Source organism: Stegodyphus dumicola, chromosome 11, assembly GCF_044657685.1.
Source record: "Stegodyphus dumicola isolate Sdum_Otavi_A_Nest chromosome 11, ASM4465768v1".
NCBI classification, from domain to species: domain Eukaryota; kingdom Metazoa; phylum Arthropoda; class Arachnida; order Araneae; family Eresidae; genus Stegodyphus; species Stegodyphus dumicola.
In genome coordinates this window covers 162,183,451-162,197,811 of record NC_140778.1, presented here as the reverse complement: position 1 = coordinate 162,197,811, position 14,361 = coordinate 162,183,451, and the positions used below count along the sequence as shown (strand labels likewise).

General features: G+C 37.1%; 1 protein-coding gene across 1 annotated transcript in view; it reads right to left on the bottom strand.

Annotated features, from left to right (window-relative positions):
- Window positions 1-2,023: 2,023 nt before the first annotated feature.
- The window catches only part of LOC118200260 (cAMP and cAMP-inhibited cGMP 3',5'-cyclic phosphodiesterase 10A-like), a 234,828-nt gene continuing 222,490 nt past the window's right edge, over window positions 2,024-14,361 (bottom strand). The window contains exon 13 of the mRNA XM_085826198.1: window positions 2,024-2,323. Within this exon, the coding sequence (XP_085682324.1) occupies window positions 2,290-2,323 (34 nt within the window). The 3' untranslated portion in view covers window positions 2,024-2,289. The remainder of the gene's footprint in view (window positions 2,324-14,361) is intronic.

Here is a 14,361-nt window from a genome sequence, read left to right as displayed (position 1 = left end):
AGACTAGAGACAAGGGCTGTTCCAGTCTCTGGTGACGAGCCCCAAACTCCGTAGAGAGAAACCACGAGGGAGAAGAGAAGGGAAAAAGTTCCAGCAAAGAGGAGAGGAGACGGAAAAGAGGATAGATCACTGGGGCTCCAGGATCGTGACGCCCGTCTCATCAAGAAGATGATCCCCTGAAGGGCTAGGGTACCTCGGGATTGCCACACCCGTACTCACAGAAGTGAGCCCCCTGAGGGGTGATTCATTTGATGAAAATATTTCATAAATTAAACTGTTATCGAAATTATTTACTTTGAGTTAATTCATCAACAAGTCCAATGTTATCTCCTAATCATGGATGTCATGGTCCCAATTTCTTTTATATAGGTTTATTACAAATGTTAAATGCGAAGTAATTTGTATTTTACGTTTTCGCTGGATAATTTAGTCATCATCAGAGCATCTGCGCTGTTGTAATTATAAGTATTTAAGGAAACTGTAATTATTTTTCAGGATCAAAATACATTTATATTTTTAATTAAAGAGAAACTTAGCAACATGAAATTTTGTATTTTTAGTCTGTTTTGACGTATGTTAAATATATCTAAAACAACTAATATAAAAAAATAAATAAATAAATAAATAAATTCCTACTTACGTCAACAAAGAAAAATTTTATTTTAGTCACATTTTTATTAACATTTTTTCATTTCTAATTTATGAAGCTGATAGTGGTCTATAATTTCTCATTCTATCCATTTTTTGTAATGCTTCATTATTGCAAGGAACCTTTCCAGTAAATTTTTAGCAGTCCAGTTCTTCAAGTAATATTCCATCTATTGATTTCACACGACTCAAGGCAACATATGCTTGATCTGCTGCGAAGAGTAGTCAAGTGCCGCACTGGTCGTCGAGTGCATCGAGACAGTCTTAGTGTATCGCAAGTTAGAAATAATATAAAAAATAATAACATTCTGTACATAAGAATTTTCGCTACATAATGGGGCATTACGTCCGCTTCATCCAACTCTATAAAACTGCAATTCTTGAATTCCATACACTTCAAAAATCTTTAAAACTCTCTCTTACTGTTGCCACTTATTTTTGTTAAATATTACAATCCTATTTATCACAGCCAAGTTGTTATAAAATTAATTTTTAGAGCACATGAGAAAAACCTAATAAACGGTCATTATTTGAAAGTCTTATAACTCTTCTCTACATATAATAAAAGAAAGAGTCTGTGTGTCATTCGTTCATGCTGCGCGTCAGCTTATAGACTCAGGAGTACAAAATTTGGTATATATAGGTGCACCTAGACAAGAGCCAGTGCACCTCAAAGCGATTTTTTTCAAAATTCGAATCAAATTTTTTTCATTTTATCTTTTTGATTTTATCGCATCATTTCGAATAGTTATTCTTTTAGGAATATAGTTTTGGCAACAGTTTTTCATTCAATTGTATACTGGACTGTTGAAAATCAGCAATGTTGCCACTTGGAAAGATGAAGGCAATAATTCTGTGCAGATTTTTAATTTAATGTTTCTCGTGGATACTGGAGGTTTGTTGAGAAAAGGCAACGAGCAGTTGGTTAATTTATTTATTAGGATAATTAATATTTGTATTAAGGGATATTGCTTAATTCATTGTAATTTTGTTATATGTAATGCATTATTATTGTTATTTTTCGATGAAGCTGTTCTGCACAGTTTTTAAATTTAACGTTTGGTGTTCCCTTCAGACATTTTCCATTGAGGAAAATTTGAACAAGCTATAGGGAGCGTGTGAGATAATAATAGGAATTTAATAAAAATGAAAAGATAACTCTTTTTAATTACGCTGTTTTCATTAATCTTTCCATGCAGTGTTCCTGTGATTAAAGAAAAATTAATACTCTCAGATGCAAAGAAAGGCTTCAGCAATCGCAATCATGTTCCAGTTGTACCACTTTGTTGTGCAAAGGGAAATATTTTACTTCTTAGGAGTATTAAGCCTATAAAAATGTGTGTAAAGTGAAGCAAAAAAGAATCTCAAACAGAAATCTTGCAATCTAGTTTAATAGTCTTTATTGTACAGCAAACTAAATATTTTTAGCAAAAACTTTCCATCTAATTTCAGTCAAACAGAACACTTGGGTTTATTTCAGAACTCAGTTCAGGGTACAGAAATAAAATTAAAAAATATTTTGAGTCATTTTTTTATTTTTAATTCGAAGAAGACACAGAAATTGAATATTATCTTATTGAAAGTCTTAGGTAGTCTCACATTATTTCCATTTGCTTGTCTGCTTATTCTAACTGGAAAGAATCAGAAATACGTGTTCCATAGTTCCAAGTTCTCTCTGAAAAACAAAATAAGGCTTCGCGTTAATTTCTTTTACGAAACTCTCATTTATAAATAGCCTATTACACTGGAAACAAATGTTAACTTTTAGTTTAGTAAACAGAACTAAAAACAGAAGGGTGTTTCTTATAGAATTCCCCTGACGCTGGTTTGAAATCTCTTCATAAAGCTTTTCATCATCCAGGATATTTGAGTAATTCTATGAGAAAAAGCAACAATGACGGTAAATATGAAGAAAAATTATTTCGCATAACAAAACTGACCGTTGATGATGGAAAAAAATTTGAAGCTCATAAAATACGTAAGACTCGGCATAAATTATATTATACATTTATGAAGATCTCTGCTATCAGTACTCTCATTGGTTAAAAAGATCTGATCTGTACACCATATGACTTCCTTGTACGGAATATTAAATTATATGCAATTTTTCTGCATTTCATTTAAACATATTGAATTAACAGTTAACGAATTTTTGAAGTAAATCTACTACGCGATAGCGCATAAACCACAATAAGAATAAATGCACTCTTTGAAGTTCATTGTATTTATTTACCATAACGACACTTCGGCTCTAGTTCATTTAACATCTCATTCGTTTTATAACTCAGAGTGAACAAAAATTATATCATCTGCATAATTACCACAAGTTCTATTCAAATACTATAATAAATCTAAAACGATTTATAAACGAAATAAAGCAAATAATAATAATAATAAAAAAACACTTTTTCACAGACGATTCAACGCCGCTTACCTAATGCTCATGCGCTACTCATTAATTCAGTTCTCACTTCGCGGCAAGGCAAAAATACATAAAAATTCAAAATATTTTCTTTAAAATTTCAAATATATAGAAAAACATAGAACAGCAAGTACAGTTAAAACAATTAAAAACAATTTTTACAATTAAAATTACAGTTTCACCGCAAAAACAAGCTAATAACTTAAATGATAATTCAAGAATGAATTAAACGTAATTTAATTCGCAATAATAAAAGTAGACGCTATTTTATTGTTGTGATGCTTAGTTTCTCAAGATTGGCAACAAATCCACTAGTCTGCTAAGATTCAAATGTAAACAAACATGGCTGTCATGGTAATAAAAAGTTAGGCTCAGCTGCATTTAAAATACTTTTCTGTTGTTGATAATTCCACAATTATTGCATGCAGGTTAACTAAAGGCATAAAAATCTTCCAGAATCCAGAAATACATATCAATCATTTTTAAAGTAAAAAATGCAGAATTCACAAACATATAAGATTAAATAAACTGAGCTCATTGAACCGAGTAACAGAGTAGATAAACATATATATTGGTGTGGCCGACTGCAACCAAAATGGATATTATATATATATATATATATGGTCGATATATATTTGCCGTCGATTACAACCAAAATGGATATATATATTTCCCGTCGATTACAACCAAATTGGGAGGTGCACATCTACATGTTATAGCAGTCCTATAATATACAAAATTTCAACGTTCTGAGGGTACTCGTTTATCAGTTATGGGAGATACATACGTACAGACGCTACGGAAAAAATCTCGGTTGATCTTTACATTATGGTAACTTGGCGATTTTTTGGCGAAAATTTGGCAACCAACTCTCCTACAGCAACCCTCTATTTTTTTTTCCCCGCCGCCATTTTGTCTTCACGAAGTAAAGACATGTTTCTTTTCTTTTTATCTACTGAACACTTCTTCCAACAATCTAGTAGCCGAATTACACTTATGCTAGAAATTTTATCAAACAAAACTGCTTAATCATGACAAATATTCACTGCAAAATTGGGAAAAAGTGCACAATACCATACTCCTTACGCGTTTTTCAAAATAACACATAAACATAAACCATGTACACGGCGACTTATTTTTACTTAAAAAAACATCCCAGAATTGCACAAAAATGGCATTGCGCACTCTTCACTATATCCATGTACACTGCTTTTTTCTCATAAATTAGAAAAATTTCACGAAAATACATGACAATTTTCTCAATCTTTAAACCCGGTAAAAAGAACATATATGAAATTACCTGATCGCGAAAAAGTATTTACCCTTTACAAATATGAACATTTCCACATATAAAATAAATAAAATATCCAAAAACTTTTACCTCTAAATCATCTATTACATTATACACGTCACCAACGAATTCATACCGCAAGCATTACAAATACTTAGTATCAAATATTTAAATTATTTCCATGCACGTTTATTTCAACTTAAACGTATACCAAATTCCTACAAACATAAAATTCACAAAATAACTATCATTTCATTAAAATATAATTAAATTCAAGAACACTACTTAAAATATAAATGAGCACATACATTAAATTAATAAAAATTACCTTACAATCCTAATTACAATTTTCCCAATAATACCAAATTCCTTTCCACCTTACATTTAGAACAATGCATAAAAATAATATCCTCAAATAATTAAAAATACTAACTTACTTCTTCTTCAGAATCTTGATTACGTGGCGGATACACTTTTCTAATTCATTCAATAAAATTATTGAAAGATTTTTTCTGCGAATTTTTTCTCCATACTTCCTCCGCTAAATAAAAAGCAAACTTCTCTTTATCACAATGCCTAAATACCCATTTCGAATTCACTTTAGTTAGGGCCATGGGATCCCAAAATTAAACAACACTGTTTCACACAACACAGAATAAAGCTAAATAAAAAATTTCCACATTTTTTCCCGATTTCCCCCCTTTTCCAATTAAAGAACCGTAATTCGTCCATTAATATCACATGACATATCCCATGATCTCTCATTTCCCTCACGCAAAATAATGCGTAATCGGAACTGAGTACTGCTCACATTATTACCAAAGTCCCAGGTAGTAACCTTTATCGCCTCCAAAATGTCACCAAACTACCAGTTACCATATTGTAAAGATCAACCAAAATCTCTTGAGAATTCATTTTAAATCAGTTTTATAATTTTTTTTTGAGGGGAGAGTCATTTATTCAGTCCTTACATATAGATGACACGCAAAAACATTTTTAAATTGCATTCGATAACGGTCAAAATTGATATTTTCGTTTGAAATATGATACCCGAAATTTTTCGCGATTACAATACTTCCTTTTTACTTCACAAAAGGAAGTAAAAAATTAAACATTTCTTTTGTGAAATGGAAGTGAAAAGGTGATTCATGTAGTCACGCTGTTCATAATTCCAAATCTAATTATAAACCTTTCCATCCATAGAGTAAAGGAGGGAAAATAACCATGACTTTAAATAGGAGAAAAATAATTTCAGAATACCTCTATTCTCGAAGAAAAAAGAACAACTGTCGGTTATAAAAGAAACCTTATTTCTACGTATACATCCCCACCCCACGGGCAGGTGTTAAGAACACCGACTCAAAGGGGTGAGTGAGTGAGTGAGTGATTATGGCGCAAAACCAGAGATGATTATGACGCGCCAAACAAAAGATGAGATGATTACAATTGATGACATTAAAATTCAATAAATAAAAACAAGTAGATAAATGTACCAAATCCAGAGGATGAAGTCATATAAACACAGGTTAAAAGCACATATTAAAATTCAAGAGACAGTCTTCAAAACAAATTACATTTGGTAATAAAAGCCAATATCTTTTAAATAATAAAATAAATTAGAATTGACCTCTCTTCCGATTAAACGGTCGAGAGGTAAGTCACAGCTATTAAAATATTTCTGGCGAAGACTATTAAAACATGGACACTCAATTAAAATATGACGAACAGATAAACAAACATTACAGTTAAAACAAACAGGCTCATTTTCAGCTTTTAAAAGGTAGTTATGTGTCACTCTAGTGTGACCAATTCTGAGGCGAGTCAAAAGAACTTCCTCCTTACGATTTTTGGTTAATTCCCAGTGCTCAATTCTAGGTTTTACATGTCTTAATTTATTTTGAAGCTGAACATCCCAAAGTTGTTGCCATTTTTTTCGGATCTTTTGTTTCACAACACAACAAATGTCTGCAAAAGGAATGAGACGACTGGACAGTTCAACAGCACATTTTGCTGTGATATCTGCCAGCTCATTCCCTTTTATTCCCACATGTCCGGGAACCCAGCAGTACAGGATATCATACCCACGATTCATTAAGTTTATATGTATTTTGAGAATATCCACTATTACTGGATTTTGAGTATTAGGAAAAGCTTCTATTGATTTAAGAGCACTATACGAAACTGTATAAATTATAAACTTTTTGTAGCAGAGCCTTGAGATGTATAAAAGACTATAATATATCGCAGTTAATTCGGATGTTAAGACAGAGAAAGCATTGTGCAAGCGTCTGCCCTCCATGTGGTCTTTAATTACATATGCCATCCCCACATGATCTTTTGACTTGGACCCATTTGTATAAACTGGAAGATAACTGCTATATTTGTTCCTGTGCTCAGCGAAGAGTTGTCTGTAAATAATCTCGTTAGTGCTTGCCTTCACATGATACTTAAAAACATCAAGAAGCTGAATCCGTGCATTTTCCCAAGGTGGGATTTCAAAATTCTGTACTGCTTGGGGGTGCATATCAGAGAGGGAAAGTTCCTCAATGACAGGGCGAACTCTTAAAAGAAATGTAGGAACACAAGATGGACGTGTTTCAAATAACGCGTTACTCACATCATCAAGTAAGCACAGCTTATTGGGATGTTCAGGTTGGGATAGTATATTAAAATATTGCAAAAGGGACAATTGTTCACGCCACAGATAAAGTGATGGTTCATTACAGTCAACATACAGGCTCTGGACAGGAGAAGTCCTGAAGGCTCCTGAACATATCCTCAAACCTTGATGGTGAACAGGATCCAGTTTTAACAAAACAGATGAGTGAGTGAGTGATTATGGCGCAAAAACCAGAGATGGTTATGACGCGCCAAACACAAGATGGGATGATTACAATTGATGACATTAAAATTCAATAAATAAAAACAAGTAGATAAATGTACCAAATCCAGAGGATGAAGTCATATAAACACAGGTTAAAAGCACATATTAAAATTCAAGAGACAGTCTTCAAAACAAATTACATTTGGTAATAAAAGCCAATATCTTTTAAATAATAAAATAAATTAGAATTGACCTCTCTTCCGATTAAACGGTCGAGAGGTAAGTCACAGCTATTAAAATATTTCTGGCGAAGACTATTAAAACATGGACACTCAATTAAAATATGACGAACAGATAAACAAACATTACAGTTAAAACAAACAGGCTCATTTTCAGCTTTTAAAAGGTAGTTATGTGTCACTCTAGTGTGACCAATTCTGAGGCGAGTCAAAAGAACTTCCTCCTTACGATTTTTGGTTAATTCCCAGTGCTCAATTCTAGGTTTTACATGTCTTAATTTATTTTGAAGCTGAACATCCCAAAGTTGTTGCCATTTTTTTCGGATCTTTTGTTTCACAACACAACAAATGTCTGCAAAAGGGATGAGACGACTGGACAGTTCAACAGCACATTTTGCTGTGATATCTGCCAGCTCATTCCCTTTTATTCCCACATGCCCGGGAACCCAGCAGTACAGGATATCATACCCACGATTCATTAAGTTTATATGTATTTTGAGAATATCCACTATTACTGGATTTTGAGTATTAGGAAAAGCTTCTATTGATTTAAGAGCACTATACGAATCTGTATAAATTATAAACTTTTTGTAGCAGAGCCTTGAGATGTATAAAAGACTATAATATATCGCAGTTAATTCGGATGTTAAGACAGAGAAAGCATTGTGCAAGCGTCTGCCCTCCATGTGGTCTTTAATTACATATGCCATCCCCACATGATCTTTTGACTTGGACCCATCTGTATAAACTGGAAGATAACTGCTATATTTGTTCCTGTGCTCAGCGAAGAGTTGTCTGTATATAATCTCGTTAGTGCTTGCCTTCACATGATACTTAAAAACATCAAGAAGCTGAATCCGTGCATTTTCCCAAGGTGGGATTTCAAAATTCTTTACTGCTTGGGGGTGCATATCAGAGAGGGAAAGTTCCTCAATGACAGGGCGAACTCTTAAAAGAAATGTAGGAACACAAGATGGACGTGTTTCAAATAACGCGTTACTCACATCATCAAGTAAGCACAGCTTATTGGGATGTTCAGGTTGGGATAGTATATTAAAATATTGCAAAAGGGACAATTGTTCACGCCTCAGATAAAGTGGTGGTTCATTACAGTCAACATACAGGCTCTGGACAGGAGAAGTCCTGAAGGCTCCTGAACATATCCTCAAACCTTGATGGTGAACAGGATCCAGTTTTAACAAAACAGATGACCGAGCGGATCCATAAACAACTGAGCCATAGTCCAGTCTAGAGCGGATAAGCGCTCTGTAAATGCGAAGCATGGAGCAACGCTCTGCACCCCAGGAGGTGTTCGCCAACACTTTTAACATATTTAGTGTTTTGAGACACTTCTTTCTCAGGTTTAAAACATCAGAAAGGAAAGTCAATTTCTGGTCGAACGTTACTCCTAAAAATTTTACTTCGGGCGCAACTGGAATAATTGTACCATTTAGATATAACTCAGGTTCAGGATGGAGACTTCGCTTCCTACAAAAGTGCACGCACACAGTTTTCTGTTTCGAAAAAGTAAATCCCTGTTTGTCTGACCATTCTTGGATCTTATTCAGAGCCATCTGCAATTGCCTCTCTATGTATCTCATGTCTGCTCCTCGACAGCTAATCTGTAAATCATCTACATATAGTGATCCTAAGATGGTGTGAGGAAGTTCTTTTAATACAGAATTTATTTTTAAACTGAACAGCGTTACACTAAGCACACAGCCTTGAGGCACACCCTCTTCCTGTTGAAAAATATCCGAAAAAACAGAGCCAATCCTTACTTGAAAAGTTCTAGCGTTCAAGAAATTCTGTGTGAAAATTGGTAGGTTGCCGCGCAAGCCACTCTCGTGAAGATCCCGGAGTATACCGTATCTCCATGCCTTATCATAAGCTTTCTCAATGTCGAAGAATATTGAGAGAAGGTGACTTCTTCTGACAAAGGCTTTTCGAATAGATGTCTCTAATAGAAGCATATTGTCTACGGTCCTTCTCCCCTGTCGAAAACCGCTCTGATAAGGCGATATAATATTATTCTTTTCCAAGAAGTAGACTACGCGGCTGTTTACCATCTTTTCAAACAGTTTGCAAACACAACTGGTAAGGGCAATTGGCCGATAGTTCGAGGGATTCCTCGGGTCTTTCCCTGGCTTCGCAATAGGAATGACAACAGCTCTCCTCCATGCACTGGGAAATGTACGCTCCTTCCACACTCTATTGTAAAGTGTGAGAAGGGCACTCAGTGACTTATAGGACAGATGCTTTAGCATTTCATAATACACGCCATCCAGACCCGGACAAGACCTATGTGTCTGCAACAAAGCTCTCTTTAATTCAACCATAGTAAAGTCTCTATTATACGGCTCAAAGTTGGAAGAGTTGAAAGCGATGGGATTTTTCTCAGAGCGTTGCTTGATAGAAAGAAATGCAGGTGAGTAGTTTCGGCTGGAAGAAACGGCAGCAAATGTCTCACCAATTGTATTTGCAATTTCTTCTATGGAGCTAATCACTCGGCCATCTTTTTCCAGAAAGGAAAGTGAGTGGTCTTTATACATTCCGCATGCTTTTCGAACTCTTTCCCAAACCCGCTTACTAGGCGTAGAGGATGTTATTGAGGACACATATGAAATCCAGGAATCCCTCTGGCTCTGCCTTCTTACTTTCCGTGCATTTGCTTTGGATCTTTTAAAAGCTATGAGGTTTCGCAGAGTAGGATATCTACGAAAAATACCCCATGCTTTTTTCTGTTTTTTCAGTGCTTCATGACAGTCGCGATTCCACCATGGTTTTGAATATTTTAGTAGTTTTCCTGATGTTCTAGGAATGGAGAGCATAGCTGCCTGAATAATAGTATTAGTAACAGCTTCAACAGCGTCATCGATATGCGCATCTTCTACCATTTCATCTGTGAGCTCTGCAATGGAAGAGAAGAGTTCCCAGTCTGCCCTGTCCAGTATGAATCGAGGGGATCTCGACATGGGGTTTGCTCCTCTTCGTGCAAGAGACACAAAAATAGGATAATGATCGCTGTTGTACAGGTCATTTCCGACACTAAAAGTGCAAAATGGCAACAGAGATGGTGAACAGATGGCAAGATCGAGAGCGTGGAATGTCCTTGAAGGCTCATGGAAGTATGTATCTTGCCCATTATTTAGGAGACAAAGGCTCTGATCTTCGATCATCTGCTCAATTTGTCTTCCTCGGCAATTTGTATCTTTGCTACCCCAGAGTGGACTATGGCCGTTAAAATCTCCTATTATAATATGATGCTCAGGCAGCTGCTCTATTAGATTATTTAAATCTTGCTGATAAATGTGCTCATTTGGAGGCAAATACAAAGAAACAAATGAAACAACAATATCAAAACTTATTTGAGTAGCGACAACTTGGAGGGATGTCGTCAAAGGAAGTACATTTGAGGGATAATCCAGTGAGGAGAGGAGACCTACTCCTCCACTGGCACGCTCACCTGCAAGGTTATCCTTCCTGACGAAAGAAAACCTCCGAAGTTTTGCATGGTGTTCTGGTTTCAGATTTGTTTCCTGTATTGCGAAGCACACAGGATGGTACACATTTATTATAGATTTGATGTCAAGCAAATTTCGGTGGAAACCGCGACAGTTCCATGACACGAGGGTGGCCATTATGAATGGTTTTTGTTTTTCCTGTGCTGTTCTTTTGTTTTTCGTGGAAGTAGATGCCTGGGAAATTCCAGACCCTCTTCCACTTCCATAAAGTCTGAATCCGCAGATTCAGAAATCATGTCATCAAGAGAGCTATTGCTGCGACTTCTATTTTTATTTGATATTTTTTGTGTGGCAGTTTTCGGCTTACTTTGAATAATTGTTTCTTTCTTTTGTACTATATGAGTTGCATTTTCTTTTTTCTTGTTGGATGTACACGGTTGGGTTTTATTTGGTAGGGTCTGTGTGCCTATTGATGTTTGGGTGGCGACTGTACGATATGATTTAACAGCACTGGCGTATGATGAATTTGGTCGAAGCTGTGTGCTCTGGACTAGTCTTCTGGCTTCGGCTTAAGAGATGTTCCTAGTAACTTTTGCAGTCTGGATTTCTTTTTCCGATTTCCATTTTGGGCACAAGCGAGAAAATGCTGGGTGGTCACCCTTGCAATTTATACATAAAGGCGCAGCGGTACAATTATCAGAATCGTGGCCAATCTGTGAGCATCGGGCGCATGTGAGGCTGCCACGACAAGACGTCTTAGAATGGCCGAAACGCTGGCATTGGAAACATCGCATAGGGTTTGGAATATAAGGTCTTACAGGAATATTTAGATATCCGGCCTTAATATTCTTAGGCAGATCAGGCGTGTTGAAGGTAAGGATCACGTGTTTCGTGTCTATCAACTTACCTTCTTTACGCATCTTGATTCGCCTTACACCGCAGACATTTTGTTCGGATAACTCAGAAGCGATCTCTTCTTCAGAAACATACAGAAGGTCGAATTCTGAGATTACACCACGACAATAGTTCAGTGACTTATGGGGTGTTACAGTGACATTCGCTTGCCCAAGTTTAGTAATCTGAAGTAAAGAAGCAGACTGGGTGGCTGAGTGTGTATCAATAAGCAAGTCTCCGGAGCGGAGACGCTTTATGTTTCTCGGCTCACCAATACAAGACTGGATGTATTTGTTTATTACGAAAGGAGACATCTTATGCATTTCGCCAGAAGGACTAGAGATTACTAGGAAACGGGGACTATTGTTATGATTTTTTTTATTTGCATCTGTCCGTAATTTTTTTGCAGAATTTTCAGAACTAGGTTGAGCGACAGGTTGAGTGACTGGTTTAGTAGGAGACGTTTCAGAACTAGGTTGAATGATTGGTTTATTAGTAGATGTTTCAGAACTAGGTTGAGTGACTGGTTTAGTAGGAGATGTTTCAGAACTAGGTTGAATGATTGGTTTAGTAGTAGATGTTTCAGAACTAGGTTGAGAGACTGGAGTGACTTCAAAGTTTTTTAATAAAAAAATATGTGTATTTGCCATATTGAAAATAGAAAAGATTCGGGTCCGACGGCCCCGCCCACCACGGAGCCCAACAAGGGAACACAGATTCCTGTGTTAGGGCTAGCCGGACCTATACGCAAACTGAAGCCCCACAGTCGGCTTTCCCGAAAGCAGGTACTCCCGAGAGCTTGACCCCAAGCCACTGACACAAGGACTAGTGACCAGCCGATTGACACCCGTGAGGACGACTAAGGTGCCTCCCGTTTAGCTGAAGCAGAGGCCAAAGCAGTGTGTTGGGGACAGTACCTCGCCCCTCAACTACCAGGACCCTCCTTTCCAGCGACACGGGTCTCCACGCACGGCAAACACGTGGGCAGTTTTCTCGCCACTTGAAAACTAGAAACAAGGTCTGTTCTAGCCTCTCGTGACGAGCCCCAAACTCCGTAGAGAGAAACCACAAGGGAGAAGGGAAGGGAAAAAGATCCAGCCAAGAGGAGAGGAGACGGAAAAGAGGATAGATCACTGGGGCTCCAGGATCGTGACACCCGTCTCACCAAGAAGATGATCCCCTGAAGGGCTAGGGTACCTCGGGATTGCCACACCCGTACTCACAAAAGTGAGCCCCCTGAGGGATAACAAAACAGATGACCGAGCGGATCCATAAACAACTGAGCCATAGTCCAGTCTAGAGCGGATAAGCGCTCTGTAAATGCGAAGCATGGAGCAACGCTCTGCACCCCAGGAGGTGTTCGCCAACACTTTTAACATATTTAGTGTTTTGAGACACTTCTTTCTGAGGTTTAAAACATGAGAAAGGAAAGTCAATTTCTGGTCGAACGTTACTCCTAAAAATTTTACTTCGGGCGCAACTGGAATAATTGTACCATTTAGATATAACTCAGGTTCAGGATGGAGACCTCGCTTCCTACAAAAGTGCACGCACACAGTTTTCTGTTTCGAAAAAGTAAATCCCTGTTTGTCTGACCATTCTTGGATCTTATTCAGAGCCATCTGCAATTGCCTCTCTATGTATCTCATGTCTGCTCCTCGACAGCTAATCTGTAAATCACCTACATATAGTGATCCTAAGATGGTGTGAGGAAGTTCTTTTAATACAGAATTTATTTTTAAACTGAACAGCGTTACACTAAGCACACAGCCTTGAGGCACACCCTCTTCCTGTTGAAAAACATCCGAAAAAACAGAGCCAATTCTTACTTGAAAAGTTCTAGCGTTAAGGAAATTCTCAATGAAAATGGGTAGGTTGCCGCACAAGCCACTCTCGTGAAGATCGCAAAGTATACCGTATCTCCATGCCTTATCATAAGCTTTCTCTATATCGAAGAAAATTGAGACAAGGTGATTTTTTCTTACAAAAGCTTTTCGAATGGATGTCTCTAATAGAAGCATATTGTCTACGGTCATATTGTCCCTTTCGAAAACCGCTCTGATAAGGCGATATAATATTATTCTTTTCCAAGAAGTAGACTAGGCGGCTGTTTACCATCTTTTCAAACAGTTTGCAAACACAACTGGTAAGGGCAATTGGCCGATAGTTCGAGGGATTCCTCGGGTCTTTCCCTGGCTTCGCAATAGGAATGACAACAGCTCTCCTCCATGCACTGGGAAAGGTACGCTCCTTCCACACTCTATTGTAAAGTGTGAGAAGGGCACTCAGTGACTTATAGGACAGATGCTTTAGCATTTCATAATACACGCCATCCAGACCCGGACAAGACCTATGTGTCTGCAACAAAGCTCTCTTTAATTCAACCATAGTAAAGTCTCTATTGTACGGCTCAAAGTTGGAAGAGTTGAAACCGATGGGATTTTTCTCAGAGCGTTGCTTGATAGAAAGAAATGCAGGTGAGTAATTTCGGCTGGAAGAAACGGCAGCAAATGTCTCACCAATTGTATTTGCAATTTCTTCTATGGAGCTAATCACTCGGCCACCTTTTTCCAGAAAGG